The 17,113-nt window shown below is 40.4% G+C and overlaps 1 protein-coding gene across 1 annotated transcript; it reads left to right on the top strand.

Moving 5' to 3' along the window:
• The first annotated feature begins 12,036 nt into the window (after positions 1-12,036).
• On the top strand, positions 12,037-16,858 carry LOC114065310 (serpin B11-like). The gene is made up of 7 exons (XM_027899117.1): positions 12,037-12,204; positions 12,711-12,773; positions 13,322-13,510; positions 14,784-14,901; positions 15,245-15,387; positions 16,136-16,303; positions 16,454-16,858. Exons 1-7 carry the CDS (start codon positions 12,037-12,039, stop codon positions 16,856-16,858), a joined length of 1,254 nt encoding a protein of 417 aa, XP_027754918.1.
• Positions 16,859-17,113: the final 255 nt, after the last annotated feature.

Here is a 17,113-nt window from a genome sequence, read left to right as displayed (position 1 = left end):
TAAGAGGACATGTCTATTCATTCAGGGGGAAGGGATAGCCAGGAAAGAAGGGGAGGAGGGTCTTTGGGGGCCCAGGAGAGGGGAATCTTGCAGAGGTTTGCAAGGCTGGGGCCGGCCTGACCCCTTGCAGCTGGCCCCCAGGCAGTTCCGGGCAGCTGTTGTTGCCAGAAGCTCGATTCTCTGCAGGCTTCTTCTGATACCACCTCCTACAATACTGAGCTTTTCTAAGTGGGGCTGGTGATGCCTTTGCTTCACCCCCTCTTACCCTTTTCCTGCATGAGATCAATGGAAAAAGTTTGTTCCCTACGATTATCACCATAGGCAAACAACCTCATGCCCAGAGCTGTGTAACTGGGACTTCTTCTGCCCTTTGGATAGGGTCCTGTCGTACTTGGTTAGGCCTGCCTCCTCCAGACACAGAGTCTGGGAGGCAACCAAATCCCAGGCTAGGATGTGCTGCTGAAGGTTCTTGTGTGCTCCCTCCACTGTCTGGCTTTGGTGACGCAGGAAGAAAAACAGGCTGAGATTCTGAGACATGCACAGCGTCACACAGAACTACAGAATCACAGAGCTGTTAGCCCTGGAAGGGATCTCTGGAGATCATTTGGTGCCCATGTTGAGACAGCCCCAGCTAAGTGTAGCTCCAAGGTAGAGGAGCTGTTGGGGCACAGTCTGGATCATTGCACTGATCCGGGACTATCAGGGCTCCCCACGAGACACAGGATATCAGATGCATTTAAGTACTACAGGGAGGTGACTCTCTGAATGCTGTGTATCAGTCTTATTTTCTGGTTTTTTCCCCCATTTTCTTCTTGCTGTTATTGTATGCTTTCTGCAGATGCTTGCCATGTCTTTGGTACAGATGATTCAGCAAAGCAAGTGAATGAGATGCAGCCGAATTAAGAGCGTGCCTCCTCTCTGGGAGGGGAAAGAGCATATTTCCTTCTTTTGCTACTTGTTTTAGAGAGTGAAAAGCAGAAGATGCTGGATCACTCAGTGTGTCTCACTTTCCTGTGAAAAACCATTCTCTTGGTACTATGGCTGCTAGACCTTGATTTCCTCAACCACGGTCCTTTTTCAGAAATAAGCTGAGCAGGCTACGCAGTTGTTGGTTTCAGTTTAAGATGGGGTGGGACACTGTCCTTCATCATTGAAGAAACTGTTAGGGTCAGCTCTTCCCAGGAGAAGGTAACTCTCTCAGCTTTGGGTTTTTGTGGGTAGCGACAGTACAGTAAACATAAGGTGGAGTGGAGCAAAGTGCATCGCATCAATGCACGAAGGCTGGCTGCAGTGTCTCTGCCTACAGGGTTGGCATTTCATGGATGTGACAATCCCAGGATTAGGAGGTATGTAGCCAAATTCTTTCCTTGGGTCAACAGCAGGAGGGAATTTGGTAATCCCCTCTAAAGGCAAAAGGAGATAAATGGCAATGCAATTATGTTAGAAGTGCTAGGACATATATGAACTTGGTACCTCAAATTCATTCACTCAGGAAGAGGAACAAGATTTTTTTTTTGGTTATGTCTTGGCAATCCAAGACAATCTTGCTGGTCTCTCTGTTGTTTGTTTTCACACAATGTGCCTTATGTTTTACACAATGTACAAAAGAAAAAGTTTTTATAATGTGTAATTTAGTGAATTCGCAATTACTCAGTGTCTGTTGACCAATGTTTCTAAACCATGCGGCGATTCTTGCAAGAAAAACAGGATGTTGACTGCATGACCATATTTACACAGAGTACAGGTTTAAAAAAATAAAAATTGAGGAGATGAAAGTGAGTAAGGAGCTAGCTGGAACAGACAGAAGAGCATGAACATGACTAAAGGGGTGATTTGCCCAGAAGGGGTTGTTCAGGTCAGGGAACAAGGTGCACTTTGCTATGAAGTGCAAAGCATGGTCTGAAACTTGCTCTTAGGACAGCAATGTGAACTTGAATGTCCTCCACCTGCATTTGTCTGACTTTTAATTCTAAAAATAATAATGGATGCAAAGGATGGGGGTTTTTTTAGTATCACTGGGAAGCCTTTTAAAGAAAGCTCTTCTGCAGTGCTCTGGTATTTGACATGTGCCTGAAAAAACATGCTCTTTTGAGACCATGAGGTATTTGGCCTTGGAGGAAGATTGTTCTAAGTCTATAATTTCTCATCCTACCAGTTCTATAGTCCTCTGCCTGATGAGTGGGAAATTATCATACTAAATGATACAGGCGTGACCACTTAGGGGAAAGTACTTATCAATCCAGAATTCCATAGTGGATGAAAGTCCCTCTAAAGTACCATATTATTTTCAGAATATATTAATGCAATTGTCTCATGTCTATACTGGAGTGCACTGACTATGACTGGGATGGAATTAACTGCCTTCATAGCATCCTATATGGTGGTCTTCTGGATTTCTGGCTAAAACAGTGTTGATGTATTTCTACTGTTACTGAACAGTCAAAATATACTGAGGCTTTCTCTTTTTTTCCCATTCTGCCTCTATCCCCAGAAAATAAATTGGGAAGCAGGAAGGGAACACAACGAGGAGAGCTGACCTCAACTGACCAAAGAGATATTCCATACCATATAACACCATGTCAGCAATAAAAACTTGGTGAGAGGAAGAAGGGGTGTTGGAGATTTTTGCTTCCAAAGTAAATTTTGCTATTTACTCAGAGAGGTGAGTGATTGCTTTTGCATTACATTATTTTTTTCCTCTTTCTTTTGCCTTCTAAACTGCCTTTATCTCTACTCACTTCCCCATGCCCCTCCAGCTTTTTGCTCCTCCTATCCTCTCCCCTATCCCTTTGGGGATATAGGGGACTAAGCATGCAGCTGTGCGGGTGCTTGGCCTCAGGCTGGGATCAATCTACACCATACGGTTTAGCTGCAGTTTGTCAAATGCACTAATATAAAGGGAAATATTTTAAAACAGCAAATATGTGACAATTTTTTTGTTTTATTTTTCTTGTGTGGCATTCATAGGTTTTATTATTTTAATATCAATTTTGTAATATAGCATGAAATAGTGAGCTGATTGTTTTTCTATGCAAAACCATTTCACGTAAGGTCTTGAATAATTAAATTTGTCTTTTCTGATTTTTGATTATAAGAATTGCTATCTAAACGTATTTGTGCAGTTTACTCTTTGCTTCTGCATAGCAAAGCTAATTTTCTGTCCCTGCAAGAGTGAGTGAATACACAGAGGTTTCAGTGAATGTTAGTGACTCCAAAATTTGGAAACCTGCAGTTGATTACTGAATTTCACAACTGGGACAGAGAAAATGGAACTGTACAACAAAATAAAATTTGGTCTTATTCTGGTCTCTTCTGCCTATAAAATTTTCTGCAATTACACAGTATGCATTTATAAGCTATTAAAATATCAGTGAACTGGTATTAGTGGAGTTATGATAGATTTACACCCAAGCCTGAGAACAGAATTCAGTCACAGTTCTCTACCTGAGTTGCTCAGATACCTGGCATAGCAGGAAGAAAAAAAGGGCCATTCTGAATTCTCAGTTTAGAAATGAACCCACACAGTTATATTTCTTCATGTAGCACAAAGGCAGATAAAGCGAGAATACATTTATGAGTACATCTGTCTCTGGTTTCCAAATGCGGGGGGGGGAAAAATTAACCATGTCTTAAATATACAGTAAACTGCAGCTCTGTGAATGAAGACAGGTAATTGGAGGCTTTCCCTACTCTTAAATGAGAAGGCTTGCTGGCAGGATCAGAGTTTCAAAGTCACCCCCCAAGCTTTTGATAGTGTTCCAGATCCGGTTTACCTCCCACAGCTTTGTGGTAATGTTTACCTTGTGCAAGATGGAGGTTTAGGAAAAGAGTCAAATGGTACTTTCCACTAGCAATTGGACATCATGTTCTGTCAAGACATTCTTGTTCACATCCAGTGATCACTTAAGATCAAAATAGCAGGCACTACTTTGCATATTCTGCATGAAATAGTGGTTCTTGGGAGCATAATGCTTCAAAGTCAGATTATCTTAAATATCTTTTTCTGTGTAGTATTTTGTATAGTATTCTGTGTGGTGTTCTTATCCTGTAGTAGATATTTCTTTAGTGTCTTATTTAATGAAGGTTTTTGGTGAGTGATGCTGGTTTTAGATTATGAAAGTTTACAACTATCTAGGATACAAGTATCTGGGATTCATAAGGTGATGCTTCTGGGTTACAGGGAGGCCAGAAAAGAAGAGGCAATCAAATATTATGCAGGATAATATGAAAGCAACCGCTTTATCAATGGTTAAAAATCAGTGGAACTGAGAGAAAACATGTAGAGAACTTATTTTCAGGACAGTTCAGTAGTCCTTGGTTATCCTAGGCATGTAGAAATTTGACTTGAAGAATGATGAAATGATATATTGTACAAATTCCATGGTAGGATATGGAAAACACACCATCAGTACATCCACGTTATTTTGTGGACCGAAGAAGAACAAATTCTCTTTTCACACCTCCTCTGGAACTCAATCAGATCACTTTGACTGAAAATTTGACCCTGTGTTTTCAAATTATGCACTTGTCAGCTCGTCACAGGGCTTGGTAGTTTAGTAAGGTTGTTTTCAAAACTCGGTCACTAACAATATATGCATAATATTGGCAAACACATACACTCCATTTCTGCCTCTCATTTCACTAGCTGTAAGGACTGGCAACAATATCCCCACAATAACATTTATGCAAATAACATATTAGACTACTGAGCAACAGCATAAATTCACTAGCTGTGGAAATCATACCACAAGGATTGTCACAAATGAGGAGGAACAGTTACTTCAACATCCAGACTGATGGCCAAAAGCAAAACCTTTCTCCTCAGAATGGTGAGAATTATACAATGTGCTAAAGGGCTGAGCAGCCCTGAAGGGCGTTTCAGCTTGCCAAGTCCGTAATTTGTTGAAGCAGCTCATTAGCTAACAATACCCACAGTGTTTTGGGTAGTGTGATTAGTGTAGTGTTAAGTTCCTGGTCACAAGTACATCTATAATAATTACATTTTATGACCAGGGAGACAGTACCAAATACTACGTCTTGTACAAAGAATAAATTGAATAATAAGTATTTACATGACTTGGCCAGTGGCATATATCAAAGTTTAAAGATGACTGGATGTAACTGTTCCAGTTTGCAGTCAGGACAACTTAAAACAAAGTTGAGTTAAAACTCCTGGAATAATGAAGCACTGAAACGTAACAGAAGCTTGGAAACTCTTTGTGTAGAAGCTTCAAAAACCAGGTTCAACAAGCACCTATCAACTGTAATCTAGGTCTTTCATCTCACCTTAGGGCATCAGGAACACTAGAAATCTCAGAGCTCCTTCCAGACTCACAGTTCTGTCACTTCCAGCCAAAGCTAACAACAACAAATCCATGGCATGAGAATATCTATTATCTTTTCCAGTGGCTAAGCAATATAGAAAAACAGCCCCTTTTTAAAAATGCAAGGAAAATTTTCCACTATCTACTGCATCCCACAATACTGACTGACAAGAAAAGCTATGCACTGAGGTAGAGCCAGGAGAGGAAAATTATGGACATTCTGTATTACACGGCTTTAAAAAATTGTTGCACTTGTTATTTAGGTAAGGAGACCTGGCTTCTAAAACGATTTGAAATGCCACAAAGGGATGATGTCCAGAAATGCTGTAGATGATATTACTCACAAAGCCTGGATCAGCATTATAAAACAGGGTCATCATGCAAAAATATTCATCTGTCTAGTCATAACACCTCACACTTTGGAAGTCAGTTAAGCAGACATCCTTCCTTACAGATGGAGTTTCCAGTTAATCAAGGCTCATGAACAGGTGAGCAAGAGTGTGAGCAGAGAAGGTAACACAGGCAGAACTGGCTGTATTGGTAGAGCTATTTTTGGATGTTGGTAAGATAAGTGAGTCAAAGATGAAGAATTTTTGATGCTATTCTGTGTAATGTTTAAATTTCCCTGGAGAGTAAAGGGGTTTCATTGCAATCATGGAAGAACTTCTGTTGCAGAAAGAAGTTCAGGTGGAAGAAAAAACAGTGCAGGGCTCACCTTTTCCTTGGCAAGTTGAATGACCAGCATGAGGTGGCTCAAATCTCTGCAAAGTTGACACTCATCAATTCCTGCACTCTGTTGCCAATAAATTCAGTATTGGAGAGTCAGCTGACAGAAGTGCAATTTAGAAGGTGATACTTGCTTTTCAATAGGTTCTTGACTCATACAACCTGAAGATCACAGGAATTAATATCAGACTTTGCTCACGTGGTGCTTCCCAAATAAGCTGAGACCATCAGCAACATCTGAAATCTCTCCAGCTTCTTCCGCTACTTCAAGAGGTATTTTTTCTGTCATGCTAATATTTCTCTGAATCACCAGAAATAATTTATCACTCTTAATTGCTCTCATATGTAGTATAAGGCTTGTTATTAGTTGAAGCGTATGTCTGACAAACAGGGAGGGCCCTTTTTGGCTTCATGAAAATCATAGGAGTCCTTGTTTTGTTCTTACTATTCAGCAACTCTACTTATCTAATGATACCTTTACTCACAGCAACCTCAGACAAATCAGGTACTCTGTAATTACCATCTGAGTAGGGTGGTAGCAGAACGTGCATTTGGTCAGATGAAAGGGACAAGAAGAGCCATTGCTGTCAAACTTGAGATCAGCCCCTGTTTCCTCAACAGGAATCTGCTTCCCTGCTGCATCCTGTGGACACTGACAGCAAGGGAAGCTTAAGGCTGCAAACAGTGAAAAAAAAAACCCAAGGGAGAACTGTAGGAATCCAAGTTTCTTGCACCCTTTTGCAGCAAAGAATAGTCACAAGGAATATGCTGTTCTACTACAGAGTCATTGCTTCTTACTGTGAGACTGTGTCCTGCTGATTGACATCACTGAGTGGATCTCTTGTTCCTTGTTTTGGCCTTCTTATGCTTATCTCATCCATGTAATCAGAACTCTTTATGGTTTACAGTTCATACAGAGAAGTCTTCGTTCCCTTGGTCCTGGCCCCAAGGCCATCAGAAACATAAAGTGTCATTGGCAAGTGAAGAAAAAGTTTGAGACTTTTAGCCAAAATGATTATGAACAGGTGAATGGTATTGAACAAAACTTGTCCCTAAACATGTGGGCACTATTTACAGTCTTATCTAAATGTAGAGAACTTTAGGTGTAGAAAGCAGCTCAGTCTGTGATCCATTCCTCTGTACCTGAAAGCAACTTTACTATGACAAGCATCTGACCACCAGCTAAAAGGTGTCTTTGAAATCTGCATTCTCGACAGAGTAGTTTAACTATCTGAAAGAAAATCTGTCGCTTCTATTGTACTTGCAGTACTTTTACATCTTAGTCTTCCTTTCCACACAATGCATTCCAGCAACTACTTCTCTGTAACCCTTAAAAAAAGTCCTCCTGTTATTTATCCTTTCCTGCTAGGAGGCTTATTCATGGAAAGGAATAAAGAGAGTCTCTTGATTTGAGACTACCATGATCTTCTTCAATCTTCTTCATTTTTCTCTGACCTAAAACGAGCCTTTGCATTATTCCAAGAGCAAGAAGGGAGTCATAGATCTGACAAATGTGGTGCAATTCCTAGTCCAGCTCCCTGTTCAACAGCAGAATGAGCTTTAGCTTTGCTTTTCCCAGCAGATGCTTGCATAGAGAGTCTCCTCGGAACTTGTGAAGCAGAAGATCCTTCAATCTACTAGAACAAAAACTCCTGGGTTTCTTGGACATTCCCATTAAAAAACTGTACCTGTCTGAGCACTCTCTAAACCACATTGAACTAGCCTAGAAGAGAAAGAAATATTAAAGGAAGAGACTAGAAGAACAGCAGCAGATGTTCCTTTCTGCAAATCAATGCCAGTCCAGCTCCTTCATTAGCTATAATTTGACCAAAGACAGAAAATGATCCGTGTGAAACAAATCTCCACCAAATGGAACAATGGAGCCACAGCTAATCTTCAGATTAACTTGAAATGAACAGAAGTACCTACAGAACCAGTGAAATAATAAGCAACAATAAAAAACCCTGTTCACTGAAGACACTTAAGACAAAAGTATCAGAAATCTAAGCAGGACTAGAAGAGTAGTATTTTAGTCTGGTAGCATATTAGATAACTTGAACTTTGCCCTAAGGGATTCCTATACAGAAGTATTACTTTCAAGGATACTTGTGGCTCTAGCCCTGTGCCTGAAGAACATGATTTATTGCGCTTCAGGATTGCAATTTTCCATTCGTTATATTAATTTGGACTAAACATTGCCAGTATTCCTGAAAGAGGAATGCTTGTTTATGTCTAGCTGCTTGAAAATTATCTCCCTTCCTCTGTTCTGGGAGATGACTGGGTGCTACCCTGACTTACAACTGGTACATTTCGTGGCTCCTACTTGTGTAGTTTCCCCTCTTATATTCCTCAACATTTTTTCCTTCAGCTGTGCTATGCCTAGTGCCAAAAACAAAACCGCGAAGAACAGCCCGCCACCGCAAGAAAGAGAGCAGCATCTGCCCGGTTCTGTTCCGCAGTTTCCTATCGGTGACGATGCGAGTGTCGAGGAATCAATTCAGGGCAGGAGCTCTGCGTACGGCTGCAGAGCGAACTGCAAGCTGAGCTCGGGGTGATGAGAGTCCGAGCCCTCCAGGCAAGAGACCATGAACTGCCGCCCCTTTGCATGACAAGGGGCACGGAGACCTGTGGCACAGCCAGGGGACCCGACCCGGCAGGAGCCGAGGACCCCGGACTTTCCCGTATTTAGACTGTGAGGGTGTAAAAATGAGGGAGTGTTTTTTTGCTTCGGGTCCCTCCTCGGAGGCACCCAGCTCGAGCTGATATTTTGTTGTTGCACCCCGAGTACATTATCTTAAGGGTTGTGACATCTGAGACTCTGCTATGGGAAACTAGGCGTCGAGCTGGTAGGGAAAGCTGGTCTTGACTGTGAGTGTGGGGTGTGCAGCTGCCGAGGGGCCCCAGTCCCAGCTCAGGTGGTGTGGGTGCGGCTGACAGAGCGGCTCCTGCATGGTTGGACAGGGAAGTTTCCCTAACAGTGAGGAACAGGCTCCACAGGTGGGTTTTTAAGTGGAGAGCAGCCAGAAACCAGCAAAGCAAGCCAGACACTTCTTTGTGAAGTTTTCTTGCCCCAGTGTTAAGCAAGTTAAACCAGACTCTGTGGCTTGCTTTCCTTCAGGCAAAATCTGTGCAGGTCTAACCCTCTTGCCCTCAGGGCTTGAGCAAGCACCACATTTTTAATTTCTATTTCCTCCTAGAAAAAGATATGAGAAAATTCAAAACAGAAGAGAATTAAACTCATGAGTACCTTATGACTGACATGAAATTGCCATCAAAGCTTCCTAAATGGCAGAGAAGCCTAGTATCTGGTTGTGTTGATATGTAAGTATATGTTAGCAGTGATAACTAAGTATTTCTTACAAAACAGTGATTTAAGTGTTTGTGCTTGCATACACTTATGCAAATGTTTGCCCACCCACACACCGTATCAACCTAAACATGAAGGAAGATTATTTTTCAGCAAAATAACCCCAGAAATATACTGCTTCTTATAATTAGGTTGCTCTGTTCCTGCTGCCTATGCCTCTATTAAGTAATATGAGGCAAGGACCAAACATCCTCAAAGACCCTGACAAAAACAATAAGTCCTGGGATAAACTTAAGTCATATATCAGTGTCTGGTGGAAAGCCTGCCTGGACGAAACTCAGCGGTATTCCTGTTAACGCATCTGCAGAATTCAAGATTTTGAAAGAAGACTATGTGGGCAGGGATAGCTTCTCTATGTTTTGCCCCTTGTGCCACAAAACGCCTTCCCTACTTACAATAGAAATATTGGGAATCCCCAGGAGAAGATCTCATATTTCCATCAGTAAAACCGAGGCCAGTGCAGACAATGCACAGAGAGCCCTTCGTGGCAGTGCCTCAGCAGGAAGCACAGTGTCCCAGGAGTACCAGAATCAGTCTGCATGCGCTGTGTGGTTGTTGTGAATGCACATGACCTGTACCCCCCCACCTCAATGACTGCGGATGCTCAGCTGCAGCACACCTGAGGTGCACGCTCGGCAGAGTTGAGCTGTGCATGCAACATGCCCTCTCTTCTAGGATGCCATGCAAATGAAAGCAAGTTACTGTTTGCCCAGGCTGTTGGATATTCAACAAATTCTGGAACAAATGGCTAAATTCGCCTGCTGCATTCAGGACAGAATTTTCAGTTGAGGCAGTAAACATGTAGGGAAAGCTCCCTGGAAGGGATATTAAAGAGAAAAGTCTTCAGAGGCGCAGACCTGGAGAAGGCGAAGGGAATTCCTCTACCTCCACCTTGGAACCACTGCCTTATGTCACAATTGGCCAAATAGGTAGTTTTGTATTTTACTTTCCCTTGCTACTCTGCTACCAGCAGAGGTTTTAATAATTAGTTTCTATTACATAAACATATGTGTTTGCATTCAAAGATGTCACTTCTGACAATAAAACACATTGAAAATTGTAGAAGTTATTTTTTTCAGGTATTTTTTACAGGTAAAAAATTGCCTGAGATCTCCTTTGTTTCTAGGAGTTTGCTTTCTCTTTTTAAACTAGATAGAATTTTTTTACATCTCACTATGTATTTGAAATTGTGACTTCTTTCCGAACTCTTAGGGATAAAGAAAAATACAAGATTCCACAAAAGATCCCCTAATTATTCTAACTGGTTGCAACAGACAGGAATATGATTCATCATGAGTGAAAATTATGCTACCACTGGGAGTGGCAATGGTTTTATATCCCATTGCTCCAGAAGGCCCATCGACAAGCTCAACTGCAAGCTGACATCGTGAGTTCCAAGGAGAAGGTAAATATCTCCATGATCTTTAATTCTAAATGACAGAATTAGGAAATGTCTAAGGATTGATATGTGCATTAGTGACATTGCTTAGCACATATATGTGCTATGTGACATATTTTGAGGAAGTGAGAATATTTTCAAGTTGCTTTGCAATGTTTTGGATTACATTAAAATGTATGGGCTGTGTGATGAATTTGTGCTTAACCTACACAAGGGTTTTACCAAGTGTGTTTCTAAAGAAGATCAAAACCAAACCATTTCCCACTTCTTTATGACTCAAATTAGTAATTTATGAGAGCACAGTCTTCCTACGCTCTTCCATATTTTAAATATTTATATGGATAATTTAATTCTTCTTGTGTAATGCGGGAAATATATCTTCCACACCTGTGGAGAAAATTATTCAGACTCAGTAACAATCAAACCAAAATCACTTAAAATAGTGGAACCTCTAAAATACAGCACTGACTTGGATCAGATGTTTCTACATCTGTTTACAGGGTGAAGACACTGGGTTTTATAAGAGAAGAAGTCCATCCTAGGTGTAAGATATGAAGAATTTCGCTGAATATTCAAGATTATCTGCTTATAGTAATTGTGATTGTAACTGAAGTGTATTTGGGAAAACAGTTAAGCTGCAGATAAAATAAAAATATGACTGAAATTTTCTACTAATACATAATGTGTCTTTGTTAAAAATCTTACTAAGTGAGCTTGTCTGTAGTTCTATTTTTTTGCCAAGTGTTTTTTAAGCAACTGGCCTCAGAAGGACAGAGTATGTGAGGCACAGCTGATTAATACTCACAAAGTTTTTAGAGAGGCAGAGAATGAGATGTAATCAAGGGTGTAATTAATAAGGGTTATGCCTGGAAGACTCTAGGCAAGAAAGATCAGTATATAAACTGAGCTGGCATTGTGGTTAGGACAAAGTTAGGGCTAAGTGACAAAGCCATAGCTATTGCTTGAGCTGGAGAAGAAGCTCAACTCGGAATACTGCTTCTGCAAATGTGTTTTTCCTGCCATTCAGGATGCTGACTTTCCAATTCACTTTGAAATCCCAGATGTGTTGAACAGGGAATCTTCTGTGAAGTGCAGAATAATTCAGCCAAACTGTTGCAGAAAACCTTACTATGCTCTGCTAAGGCATCTAAATGCAGCAAGTGTAAGGAGGAGAAACCTAAATTACTTTTTCCCTTGTTTCAGGTGATTGCAGTGCCACAATGTGCTCTCTCAGCGCAGCCAATGCCAAGTTCTGTCTTGACTTTTTCAGAGAGCTGAGCAAAAGAAAAAGAAATGAAAACATCTTCTTCTCCCCGCTAAGTCTGTCAGCTGCCTTTGGAATGGTTGTCCTCGGAGCCAGGGGCAACACACTCGAACAGATTGAGAAGGTAGGTTTCCTTTGCTCTGAAAAGGGTATAGTGGCATGATACAAGCCACGAGGCTGGCATAGTTCCTAAATATCCAAAGGATGGGTGCACACAGAGAGGCCTTTAAAAATACATTATAGTCTTCCTAATACCAAAGTCCTTCAGACTAAACATTATTATTAGTAATTGATTGTTCAATAAATATGTCAGTGCTAAAGAAAGTGTTTTGGAGGTATTCCTGAAATCTTCAGGTCTCAGAAGCATTCCTGCCCTTTGATATGGTCTTCTGCCTTCTCTGGACAACCAAAGTCTTCTTTTCTATGAAGGAGGATTTGAAAGATTTTAAAGATTTCATGCATTCACCCTGTACTAAAGCTACTTGTTCACTTGCAAGAATCTTAGGGTAAAGAACAAAGGGAGCTTTCCTCAGTGACTGTGTCTGGCTGTGTTTTGGGATAGGCTTGCAACACTGCTTTAGCTTTGAAGTACTGTCACTGAGCTGCACTTGCTCAACATTTACATTGCAGGTATTTCATTTCAGTGAAGTTTTGAGCAATGTGGGACAGAGCAACAGAGACCCTACTGAGAAGGTAAGACACAATTGCTCTGAGCTGAAGCAACAGGAACCAGTTTGTCAGCCCTTTTCCTTGCAGATGATCACTTAATCAGAAGGTACAGCAGTGCTGATCAGTCTCTCCATCTAGATTTGCAGACCTGCTTATTACTGTTCCTTTACTAGTTATTTAAGGAGCCTTGTGAGATCACACAATTCAATGGCTAAGCCTTCTCATTAGAGCTTTCTAACCAAAACGGCAGTAAAAATCCAAAAAGTGGCAAGTGCTTCAATTGTCACCTGCAAAGGTTTGTCTAGAGAGCATGCCAAAGGCACTTTGGAGCTTGCTTCTCCCAGTCTGTAAGCCAGCAGTCTTTTGCTTAGTGTGCACAGAGGCATTGCTGTAGGACACAATGCAACTTGAAGGTGAACTGGTGCTGGCCTGAAGGGGAATAATTTTTGTCATTCTGTACATCTGGCGCAGGGGGAATAGGAGGTGGTGTCTTGGTGCATTTATTCCAGTGCCTGTATCAGCTGGGTGGAGTATGGTTTCTCATGTGGGGAGAGGCTGCAATTCACCCTCAGGACCAGCTTTGCATAGGAAAGCTCAAGCCTGCTATGAAATGTCTGTTTTCTTGTTTGAAGTGTGAAGAAGCTGAAGGAGTCCATTCCCAGTTCCAGGCTCTGTTGGCTGAAGTCAGTGAACCCAGTCCAGGATGTTGTCTCACCATTGCCAACAGGCTCTTTGGAGAAATTACTTACCCGTTCTTCCAGGTAAGTGGCCGTGGTGTCCCTTTTAACAGCTCCCAGGAGTGACAAGCTCAGCAGAATTTCTTCAATCATGAAGCACAAAGGGAAATGAAACACAATGCACTGTCAGGGTGTGCTGACAAATGAATGCGCTTCACAGCTCACAGTCAGGAAGCCTTTCCATCTCGCTTGCCCAGACATGGGGCAGAGCATGAGGAAGCCAGAGTTAAAACTTTCAGATGGAGAAACAGATCTATGGTAATCACTCTCCCTTGGCATTCCAGAAAGTGTGATAACAGTGATCATCAGCAGTGTATCCTTGCCATGCACTCCATGTGTCTGCCAGAGCTGGTGCTTGTTGTGTCATTTCTATCCAAACAAGAAAGATCTGTGTCCAGCAGCAGACCACCCTCCCTCTCCCAGTGTCTTCTTTGTTTCTCATGAAATGATTTTACTCCCTCTCACACCTTTCCCTTAGAGTCTATGCAAATATAGGATTCTATGATTCCTGATGCCTTTTCAAGCAAGGCTTAAAAGAAGTAGCATCTTTGAGATTTGTGTCTATTAGTCCCATTTATGTGTAATTGACCATCCCAGAACATTCTTGTGGAACACTGATGCCCAGACAATGCAAGATCATATAAATAATTTAATCAGGAAAATAGGCTTATGGTGTTTAAAAGACAATTGGTAGGAACAGTGCCATTTCATCTCTGTAACCACCTTTCTCATTTGAAATCAAGATCTCATCTTGCTTTCAAGATTCTTCCTTTATGCTCTATGTGAACTGAGATTTTCAGAGCCAGAAAAAGGTGACCAGAAGCTAGGAGAAGTTTTACACTTAATACAAGTTATAAATTTTACAGTGTGTATATCCATACTGAGTAATATAGATATACGTACAGACAGAGATCTCATTTTGATATCAATCTTGGTTATTTGTTCAAAATAAGGCAGCCTTCTTCATTTGGTTGATTGAGGAAGACAGGCAACATAGCAATGATATATGAGCTTAAACAAAAGTACCACATTTTGATCTTAGATATTTTTCACTATGCTGAGATATTTCTACTGCTGATTATAGCTTGAAATTACAGAAAAATATATTTGCAATTTTTTTTTAAATAATGTCTATCTAAAAATTGAATGTTTGAGTTATTTCAATTAATTTCTTACATAAGCCTTTTTTACTCATTCTTTTCTTGCTGATCTACTTCATGGAATTATCCTGAAGCCATAAAATTATCATATAAAAGTCATCACGTTGAAATAAAATTCTGAATCTTGTACTTTCTAGCAATACTTGGATTCTGCAAAGAAATTCTATCGAGCAGAACTGGAACCAGTCAATTTTAAATACACTGAAGAAGTAGTCAGAGAAAAAATTAACTTCTGGGTGGAAAATGAGACAAAAGGTAAAGAAGAAAACATGCAGGTTTTTTAGTTTGAAATTGAAGTAGTTAGAGATATCATGTATGAATTTCACTTTCCACTTTATTTTTCTAAAGGGAGAAGTTTTTAATATATTAAACAACTACCGTTTTGTTTGTTTGTTTGTTTGTTTGTTTGTTTTCTCAATAGGAAATAAATATAGGAAGAGAAAATAAAAAATGCCTTGAGTTCCTGGCTTCCAAAGCTGTACATAAAATTTTTGTTATTTGTCTGACAGCACTTATACTACTTTTTAGATTTACAGAAATAACTATTAATAGATTGCCTGAAAAAAAAATAATTCTTTTTAATTTATTATTTTTAAAGGTAAAATCAAAGACCTATTTGCTGCTGGTTTTATTGATCCCTCTACTGTACTTGTCCTGGTCAATGCTATGTATTTTAAAGGAAAGTGGGCAGTAGAATTTAAGAAAGAAGACACTAAGGAAGCATATTTCCATCTGAACAAGGTACAGTATGGACAGGGACTGAAGCAGCTGGGGGATGGAAATCAGATACCTGTCCCCTATAACAACAGATGAGAGCTTTTCTTCTCTCTGTTATCCCAAAACAAAACAGGGGTCTTCAGCCAGAACAAGAGAAGGCTGCATCTTCTCTCCAGTTTGATAACCAAATATGTTACTGTTTGTACCAATTAACATCAGAAGTGGGTCTCGTGCAGCTGAGATCCTGACTGGGTCAAAACCACTGAGCAAATGCACTAACTTTGTTGGGGATTTTGCAGCTAAGGATGCTGTTTCAAAAGAAGTCTGGTTTGGGATTCAAACTGAGGATTCTGTTCCCTTGCTACTATTTATGAAAAGAACAGTGTGTGCTTTCATGAAAAAAATGAGCTGAAGACAAATTATCTCAGGAGAATGCATACGTTACTCATGAGGAATTTAGGTTTATGGTTGCATGAGATGCATCAATTTTCTCATCTGATGTGCCAGAAAAAAAGAAAGATGTAATGAGGAAACTGTGAGTAAAGTAATCTTCCACCAGTAGAAAGGGAAAAGCAGTTTTTATGCTTCTAAAATGGATAACTTAATTGGAGCTACAGTTGAGAGCAACAGACTAATGCTACAAATATGTTAAACCCATGACCAGTGTAAATAATGCTTTGGTCTGAACTCTAACCTCAACACTGAAACGAATTAATACCAGCCTAATTAATAATTTCTGTATTTTCCATTTAATATGTTTCATGTGTTCCAGAATGAGAGTAAGACGGTACAGATGATGTTTCAAGAAGGGTATTTTAACATGGCCATCTTAGAAGAACCAAAAATGAAAGTCATAGAGCTCCTGTACTTTAATAATGAACTGAGCATGTTCATTCTTCTTCCTGAAGATGACTGTGAGGACTTTACTGGCCTAGAACAGGTAATACTTGATTTTCTCTCTAGTAAAATAGACAGAGAGCAATACTTTAACATTGCTTTAGTATGGTCTGAAGCCAAATGAAAAAAAAATGAACTTTTTTGCCTTCCATTCATTATGGTGCCATTCATTATTATCAATACCATCTTACAGCTTGAACGTGCCCTCACCTATGAAAAACTAGCAGAATGGACCAGCTCTGCTAGGATGGAACCACTGAAAGTGAAAGTATACCTGCCTCAGTTCAAGATGGAGGGAAGTTATGTTCTCAACAAAACTCTTCAGGAGATGGGAGTAATGAATGTTTTTGACTGGGGAAAAGCTGATTTGTCAGGAATCTCTGAGAAAGATGGCCTGGTTGTGTCCAAGGCCATCCAGAAGACAATTTTGGAAGTCAATGAAGAGGGCACAGAAGCAGCTTGTGCCATGGGGCTTCTTGCAATGCCTCTGTGTTGTCCACTTACCTATGAGTTCAAAGCTGACCATCCATTCCTCTTCTTCATCAGACACAACCAAACCAACACTATTCTCTTCTTTGGAAGATATACCTCTCCTTAAGTGGAGTTTATATTGGAAATTAGAAAGTTCTTTCTATTTCAAAGAACTAATGAAATTGGTTCTTTCTCCCCACTTACATCCAAACTGGCAAGCAGTAAGGACAAAACACAAAACAAAAGACGTTTCTCTTGGCTTTATCCTAAAGTTTAATTTGCTATTAAAAAGACTAACTGGGAAGAGCCAAATTGCAGATAAAAACTAAAAAACATGAAGTTTGGGCATGTTTTACTTTTAGGAGGCCTCCCTAAAATGATA

Source organism: Empidonax traillii, unplaced genomic scaffold (assembly GCF_003031625.1).
Source record: "Empidonax traillii isolate 1590-97213 ecotype Southwest subspecies unplaced genomic scaffold, ASM303162v1 scaffold644:size547830, whole genome shotgun sequence".
Classification (NCBI taxonomy): domain Eukaryota; kingdom Metazoa; phylum Chordata; class Aves; order Passeriformes; family Tyrannidae; genus Empidonax; species Empidonax traillii.
The sequence above is the reverse complement of the archived record's forward strand: the minus strand, read 5'-3'. Positions and strand labels throughout refer to the sequence as shown.

What these genes read in the sequence shown, in the direction of transcription:
- LOC114065310 (XM_027899117.1), top strand. Translation starts at nt 12,037, where the DNA reads ATGTGCTCTCTCAGCGCAGCCAATGCCAAGTTCTGTCTTGACTTTTTC. An exon ending in ACAGAGACCCTACTGAGAAG is followed by an intron (nt 12,774 to 13,321) that starts GTAAGACACAAT and finishes ATTCACCCTCAG; the next exon opens with GACCAGCTTTGCATAGGAAA. An exon ending in CATATTTCCATCTGAACAAG is followed by an intron (nt 15,388 to 16,135) that starts GTACAGTATGGA and finishes CATGTGTTCCAG; the next exon opens with AATGAGAGTAAGACGGTACA.